This window comes from Hydra vulgaris, chromosome 02 (assembly GCF_038396675.1).
Source record: "Hydra vulgaris chromosome 02, alternate assembly HydraT2T_AEP".
Taxonomy (NCBI): domain Eukaryota; kingdom Metazoa; phylum Cnidaria; class Hydrozoa; order Anthoathecata; family Hydridae; genus Hydra; species Hydra vulgaris.
In genome coordinates this window covers 23343381-23366250 of record NC_088921.1, presented here as the reverse complement: position 1 = coordinate 23366250, position 22870 = coordinate 23343381, and the positions used below count along the sequence as shown (strand labels likewise).

General features: G+C 27.4%; 2 protein-coding genes across 2 annotated transcripts; one reads left to right on the top strand and one right to left on the bottom strand.

The window, feature by feature from the left end:
• Nucleotides 1-741: 741 nt before the first annotated feature.
• LOC136075941 (putative nuclease HARBI1) lies at nucleotides 742-2971 on the bottom strand. The gene is made up of 4 exons (XM_065789390.1): nucleotides 2962-2971; nucleotides 1451-1776; nucleotides 992-1171; nucleotides 742-921 (listed from the first exon to the last, which is right to left on the bottom strand). Exons 1-4 carry the CDS (start codon nucleotides 2969-2971, stop codon nucleotides 742-744), a joined length of 696 nt encoding a protein of 231 aa, XP_065645462.1.
• Nucleotides 2972-5442: 2471 nt separating this feature from the next.
• On the top strand, nucleotides 5443-21035 carry LOC100205192 (uncharacterized). The gene is made up of 5 exons (XM_065790330.1): nucleotides 5443-5619; nucleotides 14162-14395; nucleotides 14529-14678; nucleotides 19496-19798; nucleotides 20425-21035. Exons 1-5 carry the CDS (start codon nucleotides 5559-5561, stop codon nucleotides 20721-20723), a joined length of 1047 nt encoding a protein of 348 aa, XP_065646402.1. The 5' UTR covers nucleotides 5443-5558; the 3' UTR covers nucleotides 20724-21035.
• The last annotated feature ends 1835 nt before the right edge of the window (nucleotides 21036-22870 follow it).

The window sequence follows — 22870 nt, the reverse complement described above, 5'->3', positions numbered from 1 at the left end:
TGCCATTATTAATATTGTTCACGATATATTTAAAGCATTTGACGAAAGTTTACCCTCGAAGTTTTTATAGATCTTAGCAAAGCCTTTGATACAGTAGACCATAGCATTCTTATAAAAAAAACTTGAAAGTTATGGATTTAAAAGCATATATTTAAAATGGCTCAAAAGTTATCTAAGCAATAGAAAACAATACACAGTACACGAAGAAGGAAAAACTGATTACTTGACTATAACTTGCAGCGTTCCCCAAGGCTTAATTCTGGGTCCACTGTTATTCCTTATTTATGTAAATGACTTCCATAAGTTTTCAAACATTTTAAATTCAGTTTTATTTGCAGATGACACAAATTTATTATATTTTAATGGAGATATCAATCCTTTATTTAAAATAGTAAACAAGGAATTTTTAAATCTAGCGGAATGGTTTAAGGCAAACAAATTGTCCTTAAATTTAAATAAAACTAAGTATACTTTTTTTCATAGAATTCACAATAAAGAAAATATTCCATTAAAACTTCCTGATCTTTATATTGGTAACTCTAAAATAATCAGAGAGTCATCATTAAAGTTTTTAGGAGTGATACTTGACGAAAACTTGACATGGAGAGAGCACATAAGAACGTTAGAATTCGATTCAAGCAAACTATAAAATATTTATTTGAACGAAGCAAAATATAATAAACTAGGAAAAAACATAATAATTTATTTTAGTTTCATTGAAATACTTTTTTTTAATTTACATTAGCTGAACAACTGCAAAATTTGATCGCGGCGTGCACTTGTTTGAACTTCATCTTTAGTGTCATCTCTGACTTGAAAGAACAAGGCTGTGGAAGGTATTTCTGGAAGATTTTCTCCCTCATCTCCTACTTTAATGCACATGTTGTGAATCATACAAGCACATAGGATTAGTTTTGCCGCCTTACGAAATTAAATTGGAAATTGTAGAGTAAAACCTGTGTTTCAAAATCCCTAAACATCGCTCGATCACATTTCTAGTTTTTCGATGTGCATTGTTGAACCGACGCTTGAAAGCTGTTTGATTGTCACTGTAAGGTGCAATGAGCCAATTATTACAGGTATAGCCTTGGTCACCTAAGAGAACTGCTCCTGGAAAAATTTGCAAACTTCGAACTTTAAAAGCGTCCCAAAGTGTTGATTCACATAACACCTAAAATGTTTGAAAAAGCAATCTAAATTTTTCAGACTAGCTAGTTATTATTGTACTAAATATTCTAGAGGTGAATAGGCAGTGCAGATTATATAATATATTTGTAGAGTATACATTTGTTTCTTAAGTTTTAACATTTTTTAAAACAAAATATTTTTTGACATTTTAACAGACCAGATTTAGATAAGAAAGTCTTAATATGACTTAATATGCCACAATAATTTTTTACATAGATATTTATTTTTTTAAATATTGTTATTTAGATAATTGATGAATTACCTCAAATTCATTTGTTACAAATTCAGTAAAATTAAAACCTACCCTAGAATCATACCATCGTCCAGGACCATTAGCGTAAACGTAATAAATAAACAAATCTGGGTCACAAAGAACATTAATCAACACCAGTTCTAAATAATTGAACTGGTGGCGATTAAAGAATGCATCTTCATCTTTTGATGGAAGGATGATTCGTATGTGACCACCGCCAATGCAACCACACTTACTTGGAATCTGTGCTACATGGTAGATCTTACTGGGTAGGCTGTCAACAGGATCAGGCCAATGAGCAACTTCCTCTCGTTGACAAAACAAACTGTCCAGGACTACATGAACTTCTCAATGAACAGTGTCATCTTTGAGCATTTCTTCAAGGCTATCCAAAACTGAAACAGAGACTCGGTACTGCTCACGAAAGACAGATTCAAAGATATTCTTTTGAAACTTTGTCAAGGTGGTCTGTCAGTAAATCTTTTTTGAAAATCTAAGAGATCTTTAAGATCTGACTCAAAACTGTTCATTTTAAATTTAAATAAAAGCCATCTTGGGTTTAATTCTAGCCTTACTTCCTTGTGGTATAAATTCTTGGCAACTTTGAATAATTTTTAATACAATTCTGAAAAACCAAAAGCAGAATTTAATAACCTTACACAATACAAAAAATTTAATTTTTGTATTATAATTTGTTTTACTTTGAGGTGCACTCTGAAGTTACTTTAACAAGAAAATAATTACAAAATGTGTTATTATTTGTCTAAGCATCTCTCTTAAGTATTTCTATTAACAAACACTAAAGAACAAAGGACTCGAAATTCTGCATATTAAAGAATCTCTAAGATGTTTCAAATTAAAAAAAAAAAAATTATTTTCAGTAATTTACTTATTTTCAATATCTTCGATATATTTTTATATTTTTAATTTAATAAAGTTCAATATAATTACAATATTACACAACTCTCGGGCAGTGTAAAGTGTATTTTACTGTTTTGAATTCATAAAAACTCGAATGTTGGATGGTTGCTAAGGCGTCAGGAAATTTATTTTTAACTGTCAACTACTAAAATGCTATTAAATCAACTTTTTTGTTATATTTTTTTTATAAGAATAATTGTTTTTGTATATGTTGAAGGAATGATTATAGAATCAAAATACCAAAAAATCAAAAAATTGATTTTTTTCAAAAAACTTATTTTCAGTTGTGTGTCACCTTAACCACTGAGCTATCAATGAAAAGCATTTAGCAGAAAAGTAAACTTAATTATAAGTCTTTTATAAGCTCTACGTATGCGGAAAAGGTGCACATGTTAAGTTTTTTGCTCTTGAATGTTTTTTTCAGAATAAATTGTCTTACTAAAAAATATTAAAGTAAATAAAGAATAGGTATATAAATAATTGGTGGAATAGATATGTAAAGAAATTGTAGGTTTGGTAAAGACTTGTATTTTACGGATCCAGTAAGCTAGGATATATAAGTAAAAAGTATAGAAAAGTATGGTTTGGAATAAACTTACAATGACCCATATTTTTACGAGTCTGATCTCAGCTAGTTTTAAATTAATTAGAGTTCATTCTACTTGAAATTGAATGAACTTAGAAAATTATAGTTAATCATAATTACAGTTAATTATGTTCCGATAACTTTGATTTAATAAAGATATTTTTTCATTAATGAAAATATATGATTTTTCTAAAAGTACCCTATGAACATATATTTTTTTATTTTTTAGAAGATTATAATATTAAATGAAAAAAAAAAGTGAAAATCTTTTGGAAAATAAATCAAATGTTACCATGAAACCAACTTTTTCAACAAGGATAACAAAAAAACGCATGCTGTGGACTGAGAATAACATGAAACTAGCAGTACATGCAGTTTTAACAAGTATGTCTCAACGGAGAGCAAGTGTATCATATAAAGTTCCACGATCAACTCTGCAAATAATGATCTCTAGAAAGTCCAAAGTAGGAGCAAAACCAGGGAAAAAACCAATGCTTGGTGATCTTGAAAAAAAACTAATTGATTATGCTGGCAATCCTGCCCAAATGGGAATTGGTTTTGGAAAAAAACATTTATCATTTATGCTGCTAAGGTTGCTAAAAAACATAACATAAGTTTTAAAAATGGTCGACCTGGTGAAAAGTTGTAGCAGCTACTTAAAAAGAGACATGGTTGTGTGAGTCTTCGTCGTCCAGAAGCTACAACTTCTATACAATACATGTGTTTGGATAGAGTTAAAGTTTCAAAATATTTTACTTCTTTAAAAGTTCTAATAAAAAACAAGAATTTACTGGACAAACCAAAATTTATATGGAACATGGACAAAACAGGGATGCAACTAGAGCATAAACCAGGACATGTTGTTGCCAGAAAAGGCTCAAAATACATTCAGAGTCGAACAAGTGGCAACAAAGAGACAATTACTGTTATATGTTGCATAAATGCAACTAATCAAGTCATACCACCTCATATAATAGGGAAAGGAAAAACTGTACGTACCCTTTATGGTTTTAATACCGAAAATGCTCCTAGTAGAGCAACACGGAGTGTGTCTAAAAAGAGCTGGACACAACAAAGTATTGCGAAGTTATGGTAGACAGAACAATTTTTAGGTCACTGAAAACTGCCTATTCTGAGGTCTGCCATTCAATGATGAACCCAGGTGTAGTAGTGTTGCATTCAATGATGAACCCAGGTGTAGTAGTGTCGCATTCTAACTTTTGTGGTTTATTTTCAAAAGCGTGGAAATATGCTTTGACTAATGCAATAATACGCTCAGGATTTCGACCTTGTGGAATTTATCCGTTTAATCCAGATGCTATTACTAATGAGGCATACATCCCAAATATTTTCGATAGTCATATTTCAGATACTGGTCCAGTTCAAAGTGTATGTGTCATGACAATTGTAAACAACCTTCCATTATTGCCTGAATTATCAGAGAACAGATATACAATCAACTCACTATCTTTAACCAAACCAGTAGAAGAAATGAGACAATCAGTTTATTGATTTTTTTCTTCAAGACATTATTGGTCTAAATATTGATATATTACATATGACAGAAACAAGGCTTGAAGAAGTAGAAGTAATTGAACCAACATTTGATTTAAATGATGAAAAAATAGTTTTTTGCAAAACATTAACAGATCTTCCATCAGACAATCATTTGTCCATCAGACAAAGATTCAGATGTTCTTGCATATCATTCTCCACAAATTAAATAAAACAAAAAAACTCTAACTTAAATTTTTTTGTTCTAACCTCAGAGGAGGCTTATAATGCAAAGATTGAGGATAGGGCTGCAAAGGTAGCTAGTGAAAAGAGAAAAATTAAAAAACAAGAAGTTTTGAAAGAAAAAAAAAGAAATTTCTGCTAAAAAGAAGCTAGATCGTGTATTAAACTTAAAGAAATTGACCAAGATGAACGAAAAAAATAATATTTTCAGCAATAATTTTTTGTTGAGGTTCTTAATTCACTTTAACGATTTTATAATTAATTTAATTGATTTTTGTGTTATTATAATCACAAAAAAATTTACTTAGAATGACAGAGCTTTTAATTCTCTAAAAGTTGATATAGAAATGTAACATATACTTGAGTAATTTTCTGTAACGGGCATTTCTTGTAAAAGTGTGTTAATTGGCGTAATTACCCTACTCGTTGCAGTTGCCGTTTTGATTTCGTTAAGTCCATATCACCCGAGCAGTTTCTAAGAAAAAACATTTTCTTCACCATAAAGTAGGCTGGGTACTAATGCTGAGATTAACGGCTAAAGCTTTTGCTTCCAGGCCATGTTTCCAGAGACCCCTTTTATAATTTTATACAAAGACCCCTTTTATAATTTTACACAAAGATATATTTAAAGGCGGATTTCCACCAGACGAAAATATTCGCGGGAAGCAAATTTTTTCGTCGATAAGCATGCGCAGATAGAACATTTCTATTAACTTTTACAGAAATGTTTAATCTGCGCATGCTTATCAATATTTTCGTCTTGTGAAAATCCGCCCTAAGCCAGATAAAGCAGTTGTTTAGTTAATGTCGGTAGTAATAATCTTTTTGTATTTGAAAAATATGGTAGCTGTCTAATTCTAATATCAAATTTGGATGGGGTTTAATTCAGCCAGTTCGTTGCTTAAAGTTGACAATTACTACTTAAAAAAGCTCAGTGAGTGCTTGTGTGTTTGTATCGAACAGTTTTTTTTTAAATAAAGAAGGCAAGCCCTAATTATTTTAAGTTCAAATTTTGCAAAATTTGGCAATTAAATGTTTTGAATATACAAAGGTGTAGTTGGCAATGCGTAAATAGTCAGAAAAATTCAAATTAGTCAGATTTAAAATTTTTATGCATCTTTTGAAAATGCATAAAATTAGTATTTAAAAAATAAGAATATTTTCAGTTTTTTCTCCAAAATCATTTCAAAATAAAGTATATAAATAATATATATAAAGCTATAACACATTAAGTTGAATCTCATCATGCATCATTGATAATTTACCTGGATCTTTTTCTCAAATTTTTATACAATAACTTTCTTTAAAAAAATGTAAAAAATTAATTTTCTAAACCAGAGACCACGAGGGTTTTTTTTTTACTTTTTGAATGTATCTTTTGATTTTCTTGACCTTAAAGCATTCATATTCTGTTGTTTATGTGTGTGTGTGTGTGTGTGTGTGTGTGTGTGTGTGTGTGTGTGTGTGTGTGTGTGTGTGTGTGTGTGTGTGTGTGTGTGTGTGTGTGTATATATATATATAGATATAGATATAGATATATATAAGTATCATAAATATTGAAACGTTAATTCAAAGCAATATGAATTATAATGCTATGGAAAATTTATCACTAAGTGGTAATATTTATCAATAAATGGTAATTTTTTTGAATTTATTCCTTTAACTAAGCAAGACTTAAATGATATAGTGAAACAATTACAAAACAAGAGTTCAATGTGCAAGGGCTTAAATGTTATTATCTTCAAAGAATTATACTCATCATTTTCAAGTATATTATTAAAAATTATTAATTTATCGTTAAAAACTGGGAAAGTCCCTTCTAAATGGAAAAAATCAACAATAATTCCAATTCCAAAGTTAAAATCGCCAAAGTCACCACAAGATTTAAAACCAATTAATATGCTTCCTACTTATGAAAAAATATTAGAAATTGCTGTTCACAAGCAGTTGTCAAGTTATTTTGAAAGTAATAATATTTTTTATAAAAGTCAATTTGGTTTCAGAAAAAATAGATCAACTGAATCAGCTATTCAACTACTGCTTTCTAAATGGAGAACATTTTTGAATAACAATAAATTTGTTATTACAGTAAGGCTAGATCTTAAAAGGGTATTCAAAACCGTTAATAGGAAGATTTTTATAGAAAAGTTACAAGGTTACAAAATTAAAGGTACAGTTTTAAATTGGATTAAAGACTATCTTTCAATGAAAACTCAAGTAGTCAAAATAAAAAGTGATGAATCTAGTGAACTGGTTTGTGATATAGGGGCTCCACAGGGTAATGTACTTGGACCTCTTGTTTATTATTTACATGAATGATATTGCATCAAAAATTGAGCGTTCTTTTGTAAATTTGTTTGCTGATGATACATTGGTTGGTATTGAGGGTGCATGATTCAAAAAAACTGTTTTTCAATTAAATCAAGACTTAAAAATGCTTTTTAAAGTAATCACAAACAAATTAAATACTCAAAAGTCCATGACCATGCTTATTGTAAATTCAAAAAAAAGAAAACAATAACATAAAAGTTATATTGGATGGCGTAGTTAACTTAACCAACTTAATTTTACAGAATATATAAAATATATCCAAATAAAATTGCAAGGAATACTGGATATCTTAGTAGATTAAGCAAATATTGAACTAAATGGACCAAAAAGATTATCCTTCAAACTATAATTTCTCCCCACTATGAATACTGTGCTTCTATTATTCTTGATGTAAACACTAATAACTTAAATATCTTAGAAAAACTACAAAACATAGCAATCAGAATATTATTAAAATGTGACTGGTCAACTCCTAAAACAGAAATGTTGAAATTGCTTGGTTGGATTAGTGTAAAAAATAGAATAATTTTTAAATCACTCTGTTTCATTCACAATGTTACATCAACTGAAAATGATATATTTAAACCGTTCTATTTAAAAAATAGTGAGATGCATCAAGATAATACTAGACAAGCTAGTTATTTTCATAAAAGTAGCTAATATAATAGAGCAGGGCAAAATTCACTGTTTGTGTGCGGTTTAAAACTATACCAGGAAATAGCTTGCGGCTTTGTTCAACTGGACTCTGAAAAATTTAAAAAAAACTACTTCAAACATTAAAGAATAATCAATTTATTAAGCGAACATTTATTTTGTAAAAGTTACTAAACTAGCATTAAGTTGCTAAATAAATATATATATGTGTGTGTGTATATATGTATATATATATATATATATATATATATATATATATATATATATATGTATACATATGTATATATATGTATACATATGTATATATATGCATATATATATATATACATACATACATATATATATTATATATATATACATATATACATATATATATATGCATATATATATATATGCATATATATATATATGCATATATATATATATATATATATATATATATATATGTATATATATATATATATATATATATATATATATATATATATATATATATATATATATATAAATATATATATTTATATATATAGAACCCTTAGATGTTGTCTGAAAGTTTTTTCCATATTTTGTTGACAAAAAGTAAAAATTAAAATGCAAGACCGGAATTATTTTTTTTAATTAATTGATAGACTGCCTGCCCCAACCAAACCCTCAGTCGATGTAGCAGCACTCCCTTGCGGGTCAGGCTAAAAGATAGTAGATGTAGCAGCACTCCCTTGCGGGTCAGGCTATTTGTCAGTCGATGTAGCAGCACTCCCTTGCGAGTCAGGCTATTTGTCTGTCGATGTAGCAGCACTCCCTTGCGAGTCAGGCTATAAGATAGTCGATGTAGCAACACTCCGCGCATGATTTACAGTAAAAAAAATAAAAATAAAAACATTTTATTAAAAAAATTAAAAATAAAAACATTTTGTTAAAAAAATTAAAAATAAAAACATTTTATTAAAAATATTAAAAATAAAAACATTTTATTAAAAAAAATAAAAATAAAAGCATTGTTTATATTGTTAAAAACATTCAGAATGTTTTTAAAAACATTCTGGTCAATTAAATTTGCGTTCTTGTGGTTTTTAAAAAAAATGATTGTTTGTAATTAAATTAATGGTTTTGACTTTCGTCCAACACGCAAATGTTGGACGAAAGTCAAAAGTAATTAAAAGTGACGTATGTGTTGGTGTAAGAATCACTTTTTTCCTTACGCTGTTCCCAAAGACAACAGACTATAGATCTATATGTATATATATATATATATATATATATATATATATATATATATATATATATATATATATATATATATATATATATATATATATACATACATATATATATATATATATATATATATATATATATATATATATGTATATATATATATATATATATATATATATATATATATATATATATACATACATACATACATGTATATATATATAGAACCCTTAGATGTTGTCTGAAAGTTTTTTCCGTATTTTGTTGACAAAAAGTAAAAATTAAAATGCAAGACCGGAATTATTTTTTTTAATTAATTGATAGACTGCCTGCCCCAACCAAATCCTCAGTCGATGTAGCAGCACTCCCTTGTGGGTCAGGCTACAAGATAGTAGATGTAGCAGCACTCCCTTGCGGGTCAGGCTATTTGTCAGTCGATGTAGCAGCACTCCCTTGCGAGTCAGGCTATTTGTCAGTCGATGTAGCAGCACTCCCTTGCGAATCAGGCTATTTGTCAGTCGATGTAGCAGCACTCCCTTGCGAGTCAGGCTATAAGATAGTCGATGTAGCAACACTCCGCGCATGATTTACAGTAAAAAAAATAAAAATAAAAACATTTTATTAAAAAAATTAAAAATAAAAACATTTTATTAAAAAAAATAAAAATAAAAGCATTGTTTATATTGTTAAAAACATTCAGAATGCTTTTAAAAACATTCTGGTCAATTAAATTTGCGTTCTTGTGGTTTTTTAAAAAAATGATTGTTTGTAATTAAATTAATGGTTTTGACTTTCGTCCAACACGCAAATGTTGGACGAAAGTCAAAAGTAATTAAAAGTGACGTATGTGTTGGCGTAAGAATCACTTTTTTCCTTACGCTCTTCTCAAAGACAACAAACTATAGATCTATATGTATATATATATATATATATATATATATATATATATATATATATATATATATATATATATATATATATATATATATATATATATATATATAGGTATATATATATATATATATATATATATATGTATATATATATATATATATACATATATATATATATATACATATATATATATATGTATATATATATATATATATATATATACATACATACATGTATATATATATATATATATATATATATATATATATATATATATATATATATATAGGTATATATATATATATATATATATGTATATATATATATATATACATATATATATATATACATATATATATATATGTATATATATATATATATATACATACATACATGTATATATATATATATATATATATATATATATATATACATATATATATATATATATCTATATATATTTATATATATATATATATATATATATATATATATATATATATATATATATATATATATATATATATATATATATATATATATATATATATATATATATATAAGTGAGGTTAGTATTGCGGTGTAAAATACAAAAACTCGTGTTCGTATGACAGTGCTCAATATTATCAAATAATAGAGCAATTTATACTTTATGTAATTTAATGAATAAAAATGGACGTTTTTTGTTTGTATTCACAGCTGATGATTGCCTTCGGGCATGAAACTTTAAGTCCCGCTATTTAGTTTTTTTTATTCATTTAATTACATAAAGTATATATATATATATATATATATATATATATATATATATATATATATATATATATATATATATATTTATATATAAATAACATAAACAGCAGAATATAAATGCATTAAGGTCAAGAAAACCAAAAGATATATAAAAAAAAGTGAAAAAAAAAAACAAAATTAAAATTATTTTTATTATTATTAATATATTTAGTTCTAACATCATATACATATTAATAGGGATAAAACCCATAGATAAAACTTAAATAAAGAGTAAATAAAAAGTGCATATACAGCTATCTACAACAACCCATCATATGGGCAGTCTTAATATTCTGTTAACTGAACCAATAGTGAAATTTCTTTTGGCACATTCAACGAGCTGTTTCTTTAATTTGATCCTTGAGTTAGGCAAAATACTATCAAAAGATGAAAGACTTAACTATCCCTCTCCCTCCCTCTCTCTCACTCTCTCTCTCTATCTCTCTCTCTCTCTCTCTCTCTCTCTCTCTCTCTCTCTCTCTCTCTCTCTCTCTATATATATATATATATATATATATATATATATATATATATATATATATATATATATAACCAAGAAGCGCAAGAACACAGTTATTAAAAAAATTATCCAAAAAATATGGCGAAATAATATTTTGTATAATATCCATGGTTTTTCAAAATAGAGGCTTGACAATATATAACCTCAATTTTTAAAATAGGCATACTGTGGACTAGTTTTAGACACCAGTCTGGTGATATCTCTTTTACCCTAACTTCAATTTTTTTGTTGTTGCAAACCTATATATTCTGAGCCACTTTACTTCTGAATTTTTGTTTGAGATTGTCCAGGTTTACATTCAGATTGAGGTCAGGACTGTTTTTTGACTAGTCAAGTGCACAAATCTTGTTCTTCTTGAAAAAGCTCTGCATTAGCTTGAAGGTGTGTCAGGACGCATTGTCCTGTTGGAAGATTACTGTTTTTAGATTATTGATTGTTGTTAGATATCATACTAAGGAGCAGCTTTTCTCTTAGATTTTCAATATATAATTGAAAATTATTGGTTTTGCCATTCAAAATAAAATGAAAGTATATGAAAACACCCACCCTCTACAATATAAATTGTAGGAAGTGGATGTTTTACTGTAGGTACCATGTAATTGTTGACATACCTTAGCCCTACTTGTCTTCTCACATAGTTGCATGATATGTTAAACTTGTTGTTTATCATTAAATTTCACGATGTTTTTAATAAAAAACATTGTGAATTTTAAAATCCATTTTAATTATCTTTATTGCTTCTGTAAAACTGTAAAAAGTCAAAAAAGTAGATTATATCATTACTCTTGAGTCTGAAAGTAAATACATCAAAACACTACATAAGAGTATTAGTATTAATTTTTGGTGCAATGTCTTTTTTTCTAGATATGAATTTAAATTGTTTTGCTGAAAAACAAATATTGTGTATTCAAATTCTCCATAAATTCAATAAATCATAGAAATTACTACATAATAACCTTCTATTTCTAGAATTCTTATTTCTTCTGAGCAACATTTTACTTGGCATTAAATTATTTTTTTAACAATATATTATACTTACAATTTTAAAAAAAATGTCATAACTCCAACTTTGAACAGCGATAAAACTCACCATTTATACATTTTGAAACCTTAAGCTTAACTAAAGATAGCTTATGCAAAAAATAAATTATTCTTCAAATTATATATATAACCTACAATTTTAACATAAAAAAAAATTAACAATTTTGTTTAAATTTATGTTTAAAAAAAAGGCTCAAAATGGCATTTCCTGTTTACGAAAATACAAGACTTTTTTTGTCATTGATGACACACTAATTATAATTAGTATGTCATCAATGGAAAAAAAAAAAATTGAAATGCAATAAGCCAAACATGTATGACTTTTTTTCATGTCTGAGAAAATTTTTAACTAGTTCCACCTTACTACAGTTTTTTGCACTTGCTATAGCACTGAGAATATAGTAGACTATTAGTATTGATCAATATCATTTTAACAATGCTAACTCGTTTCCTATGAAATCATCAAAGAAAAAATCACTTTATAATTCAAGGTTAGTTAAATTTTTTAAATTCTAGTAATGTTCCTGGAAGAATTAAAAAATAAAGTTCATCTAATTAAGATATGAACTGTGGTAAAATTGTTTTGTTTTTTTATAATATTAGGAGTGAATTTTCAAAAGGTGCTGAGTCACAAAAATAAAGTTTTTGAGTTTATTCCATTTCCAAATTTTATATACTGAAATCTATTATCTATTTAAATATTAGATCTATTAATAGATTCTCAGTCCAAATAATAGATAGTGATGTGCTGGGTACTCGGTTTGGATCCAGGGGTAATTCAGCCATTTTCCTGGGTACCTGAATGGACTATTTTTTTGCAGTGCCCGGCACCAGGTATCTTGAAAGAAATTTTTTATAAACATTTACCTTAAATCCTGTAACTATATATTTAAGTGGTACTTTGAATTGTGTCGAAAAACTTTTTGATATAAGTCTAAGAGTGTTATGGAGTCAATAACAACAAAGCCCTATTTACTCAATAAAGACATGTCTCACTTAAAATATTTTATTCATTTTATTTACACTGCAGTGGAAAAATTTAACTTATTATTATTATTATTTTTTTTAATTCTGTCTCTCTTAATCTTTTATTTTTCGTAACATAACTTTTGATTAATTAACGCATATAAGTGATTATTTGGCAATAAATTACAAAAAAATATAAGTTATATAGAATACCACAGTTATAAAATGAAAATTAGCTAGTCGGAACAGTATTTTTTGAAGTTGATAGAGTTATTTTTAATTTTAAAGCTCTCTTGATGATTTTGGCATTAACAACATTAAACGGCAAGTTAGAGATCGTCTATAAAGTACGTACACTCGGACAGGGGAGAAAGGGTCTGCAAATGGTGTATATGAGATGGGGCCAAGGGTAAATTATAAAATTAAGGAAATGCTAAATTAAAAAAAATATCATAAAATATTGGGTAGTTGGTAGGTTAAAAGCGAAGGTACTTTTAGGGAGGTGAAGGGTACTTGAAAAAGTGTATATCAAAATGCGGGGGAGGAGAAAGGTTTAAATAAAAGCATATGTACTTTATGGATGACCCCTTATTATAAATATTAACAACCTATTGGTTATTATTTAATATTAAGAAACTTGCAAATTAATCAGCGTTATTTTGTGAAAAAACAATTCAATGCAAGAGATTTCTCAAGCATTTATTCCATCTTTTTAATTTGGAATCGGTGCTGGGCACCAGACTCGGAACTGGTTTTTTCTTCTAGGTACCCAGAATCGGAGACTCTGCATAAACTGGTTCCTGCACACCTCTAATAATAGATAGCAAAAGTAGCAATTCCTGTTGTTGCATGCTTAGTCCATAAGTAGTCCAGTTTTTTTTTGTTGATTTCTCAAAATCAACAATAAAAGCCTGGAAAAAAAACTTACTTCTCATATTAGATGTACTTTGTATGTATGTTTGTACAAACGTATGTTTGAGTTTAGGTTATTTGTTTGTATATAATATTAAATGTTATTTAATTTGTATGTGCATTGAGATAATTTGCTTGTATATAATATTAGATGTACTTTTGTCACCTCCAAATGCTCTGGGAAAAAATGTTGCAGAACTTGCTGGGCGATTAGGTTTTACTATTTCTGAGATTGACTATATTACAGAAAAATCGTACCCTTTTATATATATGCTAGAGTCATGGGTACGAAAAAATCAAAATGCTACATTGCAGGTCTTAAGGAATGAAATTTATGGCATGGGAAGATTAGATGCAGTGGAAGTTTTAGATGATGCTGTTAAAGGTCAGCTTTTTTTCTTTTTTTTTTTTAATAGTTCTCTTATTTGTTATTGTTAGTATTTTTAACAATGTTAGTATTTAAAATGTTAGAAGAAAATACTTTTATTGTTGATAATAATTTTTGAAATCTTTTTTAGCAATACACGAGAATAATATAGAAAGAGATGTTGGACTTGCAGCAAATCAAGAATCATTAAAACGGTTTGCATCTAACACTACATTGTTGAGTTTAGAAAGTTCACAGTCTGTTTTTTCTGAAAATTTAATTTCAAACAGTACACATGATGGTAAGTTTTTTGTGTGTCAAAATGAATGTGGATTTTTAAATCAAAGTTTTCTAAGCCTCTCGATCTTATTTTTTGGATTTTTGTTCTGAATTATTTTTGCAATATGTAAATATAGTATAACAAAAATTGAAAAAAATAAGATCTATAAGCCTAGAAAACTTTGATTTAAAAATCAAAGTTCAAGTTTGCTCCACATATGTGGTGCAAGAAATTTGCATTGCTTAAATTGAAAACTAGAGATGCTAAAACTATTGATGAAGGAGCTAGGAATATTTAAAAAAAAATTATATTAGCTTAGTTTTTCTTATATTTATAATTTTTATTTGTCTTAGTTTTTTACACTTACTTATCTATGTTTTTTACTGTTTATTTACTTTAAAATTTAAATCTTTCGTATAATAATTTTAAAGTTTATTTAAGGTTAACTCTTCGATTTAAAGATTGAAGAACCTTTTTTTATTGAAATATGAAGTAAAAAGATTGTGGCATAGGCAAATAAGCATGAAAAAATAATTTTATTTGAAAAAAAATAAAAATAAAAAGAACCAAATATGGCAGCAATATTCCATACAGGGACCAATAAAAATTTGTAGAGGTAGAGGCTGTTATTGGTAGTAAAAAAATGACAAGCATGATAAAGAAATGCAACCTTAGCAGATGCTAACTTTCCAATGGATTGTATTTATGGTTTCCATTTGGGTTTGGTAGTGAATTATAATATGAGAAGATGTAAAGTAAAGGACTCAGTAAGAGTATTTTTCATCAATTTAGTAATATCACCAATATTGTGATAATTGTTTACAGTAAATATGTGTGTTTTGTTGTAGTTAAAATTGCAAGCTTAAAAACAGTTAAAACAGCAAGTTCTTAACTGTTACAGAGGAGAAAAATTGGCTGTCTGTTCTAAGGGTTTGACTTTACCTTGTCAGATAGTTAGACCTACAAAAAATCTACTAAATTGTTCTACAAAAAGAACATCTACAAACAAGTGGAACTAACTTTCAGATAACCTACTGAGGCCTAAATTGTTTTCAAAAGATTATAGTCTTTTACTTTCAACCAATTTATGACGTTTTTGTTTTCAACGGTTTTATTTTTTGACCTATTTTATAGATTTTTATTTTTAACTAATTTGAGGTAAATTAATTTTCAACCAATTATCTGGTCCTTGTTTTTAATGTTGCTTTTCTTAAATTACAATTTTTTTTTAATTGTAAATAAACAATCAATAAGTTTTCCAAGCATTCATGGAACCTTATACCTCCTGATTCTGAAGACACTACTTGTAGAAGCTTCAAAATCTTATAGACTAGCTTATAGACTTGTAGCTTATAGACTTATAGACTATGTAGAAGATCAGCATGCCAGGCTTTATCAAAAGCCTTTGATATATCAAGAGCAATAGCCCTTGCCTTGCTACCTCTTTCTAATGGGCAATAGATTCTTTCTGTTATAATAGTTAATAAGTCAGCTGTAGAACGAGAGCTTTAATATTTGTATTGATTTTTAGAGAATTTATTTAGTTATTAGACTCAACATAAGCTTTTAGAAATTTGTTAATTTATAACTCAAAGATTTTGCTAACAGTAGAAGAAGACTAATTAAAATTTTTTTTTTAATAATTTAAACAATAAAAGATTGGATGGTAGTTAGAGGGGTCTAAGTGTTCTCCAGAGTTTTTTAAAAGTTTGAACCACAGATGCCATTTTCCAGCAGCCAGGAAAGTAAGATTCAGTCAAGCATTTATTAGAATTAATTTAGATAGAATCGAAAAGAGTTCTGGAGATCACTTTTGTAAGACTATGACATGAATGTTGTCTGGACCAAAAGCAATAAAAGCTTTCAAGAATGAAATAACTTTAGCAATGGAAGCCTTAGTTGTAAGATGACCAAACCATGTATTAAAGATGGAATGTTAGACTTACCATTTGTTAATGATGCTGTTGAAGATTTTCCAAAAGTCTCTAGAACCTATTTTTTGAGATAAAATATGAGATTTAGTAAATTGAAAGTATTGGAGTTAGGTGTAAGACAGCACTTTTTTCATTGCTATAATAAAAAATTGTTTTCTCAATAAAAATAAAATGATTATGGTTAGAAATAACATCTGTGCAAGAAGATGAAAACTATGGGAACCATGGGGTAGAATGACGTTTTATATAAAACCAACAAAAAGGGTTAAAAGCTTACATAACTGCCTGGATCTTAGGAGTTATATAGGAGGCACAGTTATCAGCCAAGAGGCATCAGTCCGAAGACCTTCTCAAAGAAAATCACAAAGATTATCCTAGTCAGCTTTATGCTAGTAAGTAGTGCAATGATAAAGTGTGTTTGATTGCACTCTAAAAGCACTAACTGAGATTTTACAGCTGGAATCAGCCTTTCAGAAAGCTACCACATGTTTGATGAAACCCTACTACCATCTAACCTCAGAACCATTTAATTGAATTTGTTTAAATAAAACAATTCATATGACTTTGTTTAGTACAAAGCCTTAATAACAATGCAAAAAAACATGGCTTACAGCAGCTAGTAAAAAAACTCTTTAATTGGAAAAAAGTTTAAACAATTAGTTTACATTTTTTAATTAACTATTCATATCAATTTGTTAAGCTTAATGGAGTGTAGAGAAAAAATGAAGATTGTAGAGCAAGATAACGATTGAGAGACGACTTAAAAGATTGCAAAATATATTAATCAGGAAAGCAAGATGAAGAAAGCGAATTCCAAAGAAATGATGTTTGAGGAAAAAAACTAGAGGAATAAGAGTTTTTGGAGCATTAGGAACAGTCACAGAAAAATGATCACACTTAATTGAATGACGAGTAACTCGAGAATGAGTTTTAATTGGTGGCACAAGAGACGCTAGCTCTTTAGGAACATGACTCATCAAGTACGTTACCGTTTATAAATTATAGGAAGATCTAAATCATTGCGATATAGGAAGATCTAAATCATTGCGATAATGATTGGCTGAAAAAAACTGAGTTTTATCTGAATTAAAGTTCACCAGCCACTGTGAGCTCATTGCTGTAGCAGAAGTGAGATTCTTTTCAAGCTCAAATGCCTCCTCCAAGCAATCAGAGAGGTTTGGCTTCTTATCATGACAAGAATAAATGGTAGTATCATCAGCGAGCAATGCCACCTTGGATGTGAGAATATCTGGAAGATCGTTAATGTAATTTAAAAAGAGTATAGGGCTAAGGGTTGAACTTTGAGGAACACCTGAAGAGACAGTAAGAAGAAGAGTACTGTCCATCAAAGGCAACTTTTATACTTCAATAATCTTAAAGATGTTATCAGATACTTTGTAAGAAGAAAGCTTATGGAGAAGACCAGCACGCCAGACTTTATCAAAAGCTTTAGAAATGTTAAGAGCGATGGCCTTAACCTCTCCACCTTTATTTAATGCACAATAAAAACAATTAGTTATTACTGTTAGCAAATCAGCTGTAGAACAAGAAGATCGAAATCCATATTGATGATCAGAAAGTAAGTTATTTAATTCAAGATAAGAGATTAAGTATTTGTCAATTAAAGATTCAAAAACCTTGCTTATGATAGGAACAAGACTAATGGAATGGTAGTTAGATGAATCAGATCGCTCTCCAGAATTTTTGAAAATAGGGATAACAGATACCGCTTTCCAGCAGGCCGGAAAACAAGACTCTGATAAGCACTTGTTGAATAGTTTTGAAAGTATAGATAATAGCTCCGGTCCGGCAAGACAGGAACAGATATGTTGTTCGGGCCATAAGCTGTAGAAGAGTCTAAGCAGGAAATCACTTTAAATATTTGTATATGTGAATATTTGTTATATGTGAATATTTCTTTATAAAAGTTGTATTTTTTGATTTCTTTTTCTATTAGTATTACTAAAAAAAAAAATTTAATAAACACGTTTTCAAGTTTAACATTTTTTTAACAGGTTTATAAAGAGACTTGATAGATTTATAGAGTAAACAATCGAAAAGAGATGTGGTTTTTAGTTTGTTTTTTACACTGTCTATTTATGCTCAATCTACTTGTAAAAGTTAGCTAAAAATGTTGAACCAAATCTTTTCAATCCTATTATTTTTGATGGTTTGAAGCTTTAAGTAAAACTAAAAAAATTTCTGCAAATCAAATTTCAATCATGTCAATCAGTTTATTTGTGGAATTATTGTTAAAATGTGCAGGAAATTTTAACCAACATAAAAAGTCTTATGGAGACATTAAATAATGTCTGGCATAATGATCACAATGTGCCAAGAAGGAAGCAAACAGTAATTGCTGCTATAGCTTTGTCAAATCAAACACTAATAAACATTTTCTTAAATAGTTTAAAAAATAGTAATAAATATTTTATTTTTGAAAGAAAAACACTTATTGGTTAGATATTACTGTATATTTTACCTTGCGTAACTAATAATTTAGTTACACTAGTGAAACCACTGTATGTTTTTAAATTTTAAATGTATTACTGTGTTGCTAAAACCCAATGGTTAGTGCAATCATTAAGTTACGATGGGAGTAATTTTTTGATGAGTCCAAGTTTATAACTCGCAATAAATTCTATAACTATAGACTGCTTTAAAAATATCATTCGTATTTCGTTCATGTAGATTCTTGCTCAATTATAATTTAACTTGTATCAAGCTTTGAAAAATTTTCATTTAAAAAGAGTTCTTTCAACAATGTTTGTGGGTATAATTTACATATAATTTTTTATGTCAGAAAAATAATTTTTTGTTATAAAACAAACATCTAAAATAATATATTATCTTATTCCTTATTATTGCAAATTGTACAATCGGTATAATTAGACTTTTTTTTAGATTCAATAAGAAAGGCTTTAAATAAATCAAAGTTTGATGATCTTGCTCCTGTGATATATGTTGTTTATTATCCTGATAACGAAAGCCATACAAGTAATGTGTTCAAGTTTGTACAAATTCTTCAAGAAAAATATAAAATTAATGCTTCAACAGCTGATGATGTTGATATCAATAAAGCATCATACATTGATCAAAAATTTAATCAAGCCAATTATGTTTTATTAGTTTGCAGTCCGGGTTTAAAATTTTGCTTTAAATCTGATGAGAACCCAAATTCAATACTTCAGCTGGTGGCCAATTCTGGTAAGTTCTTTCAACTGTTTTTTATTTGATATTTTTTTAAATCCTAAGCAAAAATTTTAAAGATATTTTTTTATTTAACAGTTTTTCTAGGTTTTTTTTTCAAATCTTAGGATTTAAAAGGTTATGGGTGTAGCATGATTTTACAAAAAAATTTTAATGTTGATGTGTTTTTATTTCATTTTTTTTTTAATGAACCTGTTTGTGCATAATTTACTTTTTTTTTACATTGTGTTAGTGTTCTAAGTTGCTTGACATATTTCATGTATTTGCTTTTATGCAAACAAATGTAATAGACCATGCAAAGATCAATGTAAGCATACATAATATATATTCATTGAAATATTTAAATAAAATTTTTAAATACTTGTACAAAGTAAATTTTTATAGGAGTAAGTGTCTAAAAGATACATAATTCATCAAAACAAAATGCTATTCTACACACTGCTTTTATTGGAGTTACTAACTTTTAAAAAAAACATAAACATTTGATATTAGTTGATAAAAGTTATTATAAATATTATTATAGAAAAATCGAATTATATGAATATTTTTTATAAAAATTTGATTTAAAAAAAAACCCTTTATATTAATATACTATACTTTTTTGTTATTTTCTTTTTTTGTAGAAAAATCCAAAGAAATATCGTTTGTTAGCAAATTGATTCTAAATGATATATTTGCTCGAAAGAATTTATCAAAATATATTCCCATTTTATTACCTAATTTATGTAACGTTGATAGTATTCCTCTTGTATTGCAAGGTGCAACAAAGTACAAATTTCCCGAAGAACGAAATAAACTTATTAACAGAATTTTGAAAAGAGAAAATTTTGTGCTACCTGTGATGCCGAAAAAAAATGTTAGTGTTGTAAATACAAAAACCTTATTTGGTGGGGGTTTGTTAAAGTTATCGATTTCGACGTGATATCACTTGTAAATATAATCAATTTCAATTCAAAATGCTGACTTTGTTAAAACACGTTTATGTTTTCTATTTCGACAAAATTTTCTATAGATGTAATTAATGGCGACTCAACACATTTTACTTAGCGACATAACACTATTTACTTGGTTGAGGTTTTTTAAAATGTCTAAAATCAACTCACTGAGAATCTGTTTGCTTCTAGCAATGTTCTTAATAAAAAGCATCTAATGATAAACATTAAAACACAACGATGCAAAGAATAAAAGAATGATGTAAATAAAGTATTAAAACTTAATAAATTACTAAAAATAATTTCAAAGCTTTTAGCGATGTTTCATATACACATTTTTATATCTAAGCATTTTCTAGGTTTTACCAAATATGTATCAGCTGTTATTCGTGCAGTTAAAATATCTTTGTTAATTTGGTTTTACCTAATTTGTATGTAGCATATGTGTTTCTAGGATGTATGAATTTAGCGTTTTATTGCGTGCGCACTCCTTATTGCTATACTACTTTATATCATATTCAATATTTTAACATAGTGCTTTTATTTGGTTCCAAACATCTGTTCAACACATCTTTGTATATTTATTCTCCTATATTTCTTCTTACGTTTTTTCTTACTTCAATAAAACCTGACCACTCCGTCTAATCTTTTGATGCGATTGTTTACATTTTTTTTTAAATTTCTTAAAACTCTAATAAAATATTAAATTTTATATTATAAAAATATTTTTTTGTGTTAATTTTACGTATTGATTTAAGTCAAACAAAAATCAACTTGGTATAATTTAATGTTGAAGACTCAAGCAGCTCATCCTAACCAATATTTACTAATATTTTACAATTGTTTTACAGATTCATTGACGAACAATATGAGTCAAGCAGGACATTTTAGAAAAAAATGAAAAAAAATAAAATGAGCTTAATAAACAATATGCGAACAAAAAACAATAGATTAGGTACAAATACAAATATGAAAAAATATGAAATTCTATTTACTTTGACAACTTAAAAAGTTTTTGTTTCGGTTCTCTTGATGATCGTGGATTATATGAAATACTATAGTTATTAAACAAAATATTACGTAAAATTACTTTTCGTCTATAAAAGTAACCATACAAGTCAGATATTGGCAAAGTCTACCATAAAAGTCAGATATTGGCATAAATATATTACACAATGACTTTCGACTTACTTAAACAGTAAGTGGATGAAACATGACATAACAAAACATGGTTCATTGACAGGCAATGTCAATGAATTATGACATTCTGCAATGTCATTTGCAGAATATATTTTTTATAATAAAGTTTTGTTCCTTCGCCTGTTTCGGTTTTTTGTAACATACCAAGAAATGTATCCTAGGGCTTTTTAACATTTGTATCCAGCTTTTCTTCCGGTTCAGGTTATTTATAAAAAACACTTGATGAATCGCTATCTAATAAAAATTTACATTCTTCACAATCATGACCTGCTTCGTTTTCTCCATCTTCATCTTTATTTTTACCCACTTGCAAAATTTGGTTTTTATTATTCTGATTTTTTCTAAAATTTGCTTACTAACGGTCATTTTGTTCAAAAAAGTTTTATCATTTTCTGGAGAAATAACAGCTCTATCATCATCGCAACAACATAAGTCTGCATATGGTCCTTTAACATTTACAATCTTCCAAAACTTGTATATAATTTCAATAATTTTTTTTGTTGTTGTTTTGTTTTGTTCTTTTTATTACATTTTAAATAAGTATTTTATTACAATATTTAAAAATACAAATATATTATATACTTGTATTTCAAACGATCATTATATATATATATATATATATATATATATATATATATATATATATATATATATATATATATATATATATATAAATATATATATAAATATATATTAATAAAAATAAATATATATTAATAAAAAATATATATATAAAATGATCGTTATTAAGAAATAAAAGAATAATAAATAAAAATCTGAATAACCTACGTTAGAACGTGTCTTCAGCACAGCTAATGTTTCATCACAAAATATGCGGAGACAAGAAGATACTTTTGTCTTTCAATGGGTTTTGGTGCCCTCGATACATAGTTAAGTTTTGAAAGTTTAACAAAGCTTCCTTTTACAGTCTCGTGTA

What these genes read in the sequence shown, in the direction of transcription:
- LOC100205192 (XM_065790330.1), top strand. Translation starts at nt 5,559, where the DNA reads ATGGGGTTTAATTCAGCCAGTTCGTTGCTTAAAGTTGACAATTACTAC. An exon ending in TTTAGATGATGCTGTTAAAG is followed by an intron (nt 14,396 to 14,528) that starts GTCAGCTTTTTT and finishes AATCTTTTTTAG; the next exon opens with CAATACACGAGAATAATATA. An exon ending in TTCAAACAGTACACATGATG is followed by an intron (nt 14,679 to 19,495) that starts GTAAGTTTTTTG and finishes ACTTTTTTTTAG; the next exon opens with ATTCAATAAGAAAGGCTTTA.
- LOC136075941 (XM_065789390.1), bottom strand. An exon ending in TTGTAACAAATGAATTTGAG is followed by an intron (nt 1,172 to 1,450) that starts GTAATTCATCAA and finishes CAAACATTTTAG; the next exon opens with GTGTTATGTGAATCAACACT. An exon ending in CACATCGAAAAACTAGAAAT is followed by an intron (nt 922 to 991) that starts GTGATCGAGCGA and finishes TAATTTCGTAAG; the next exon opens with GCGGCAAAACTAATCCTATG.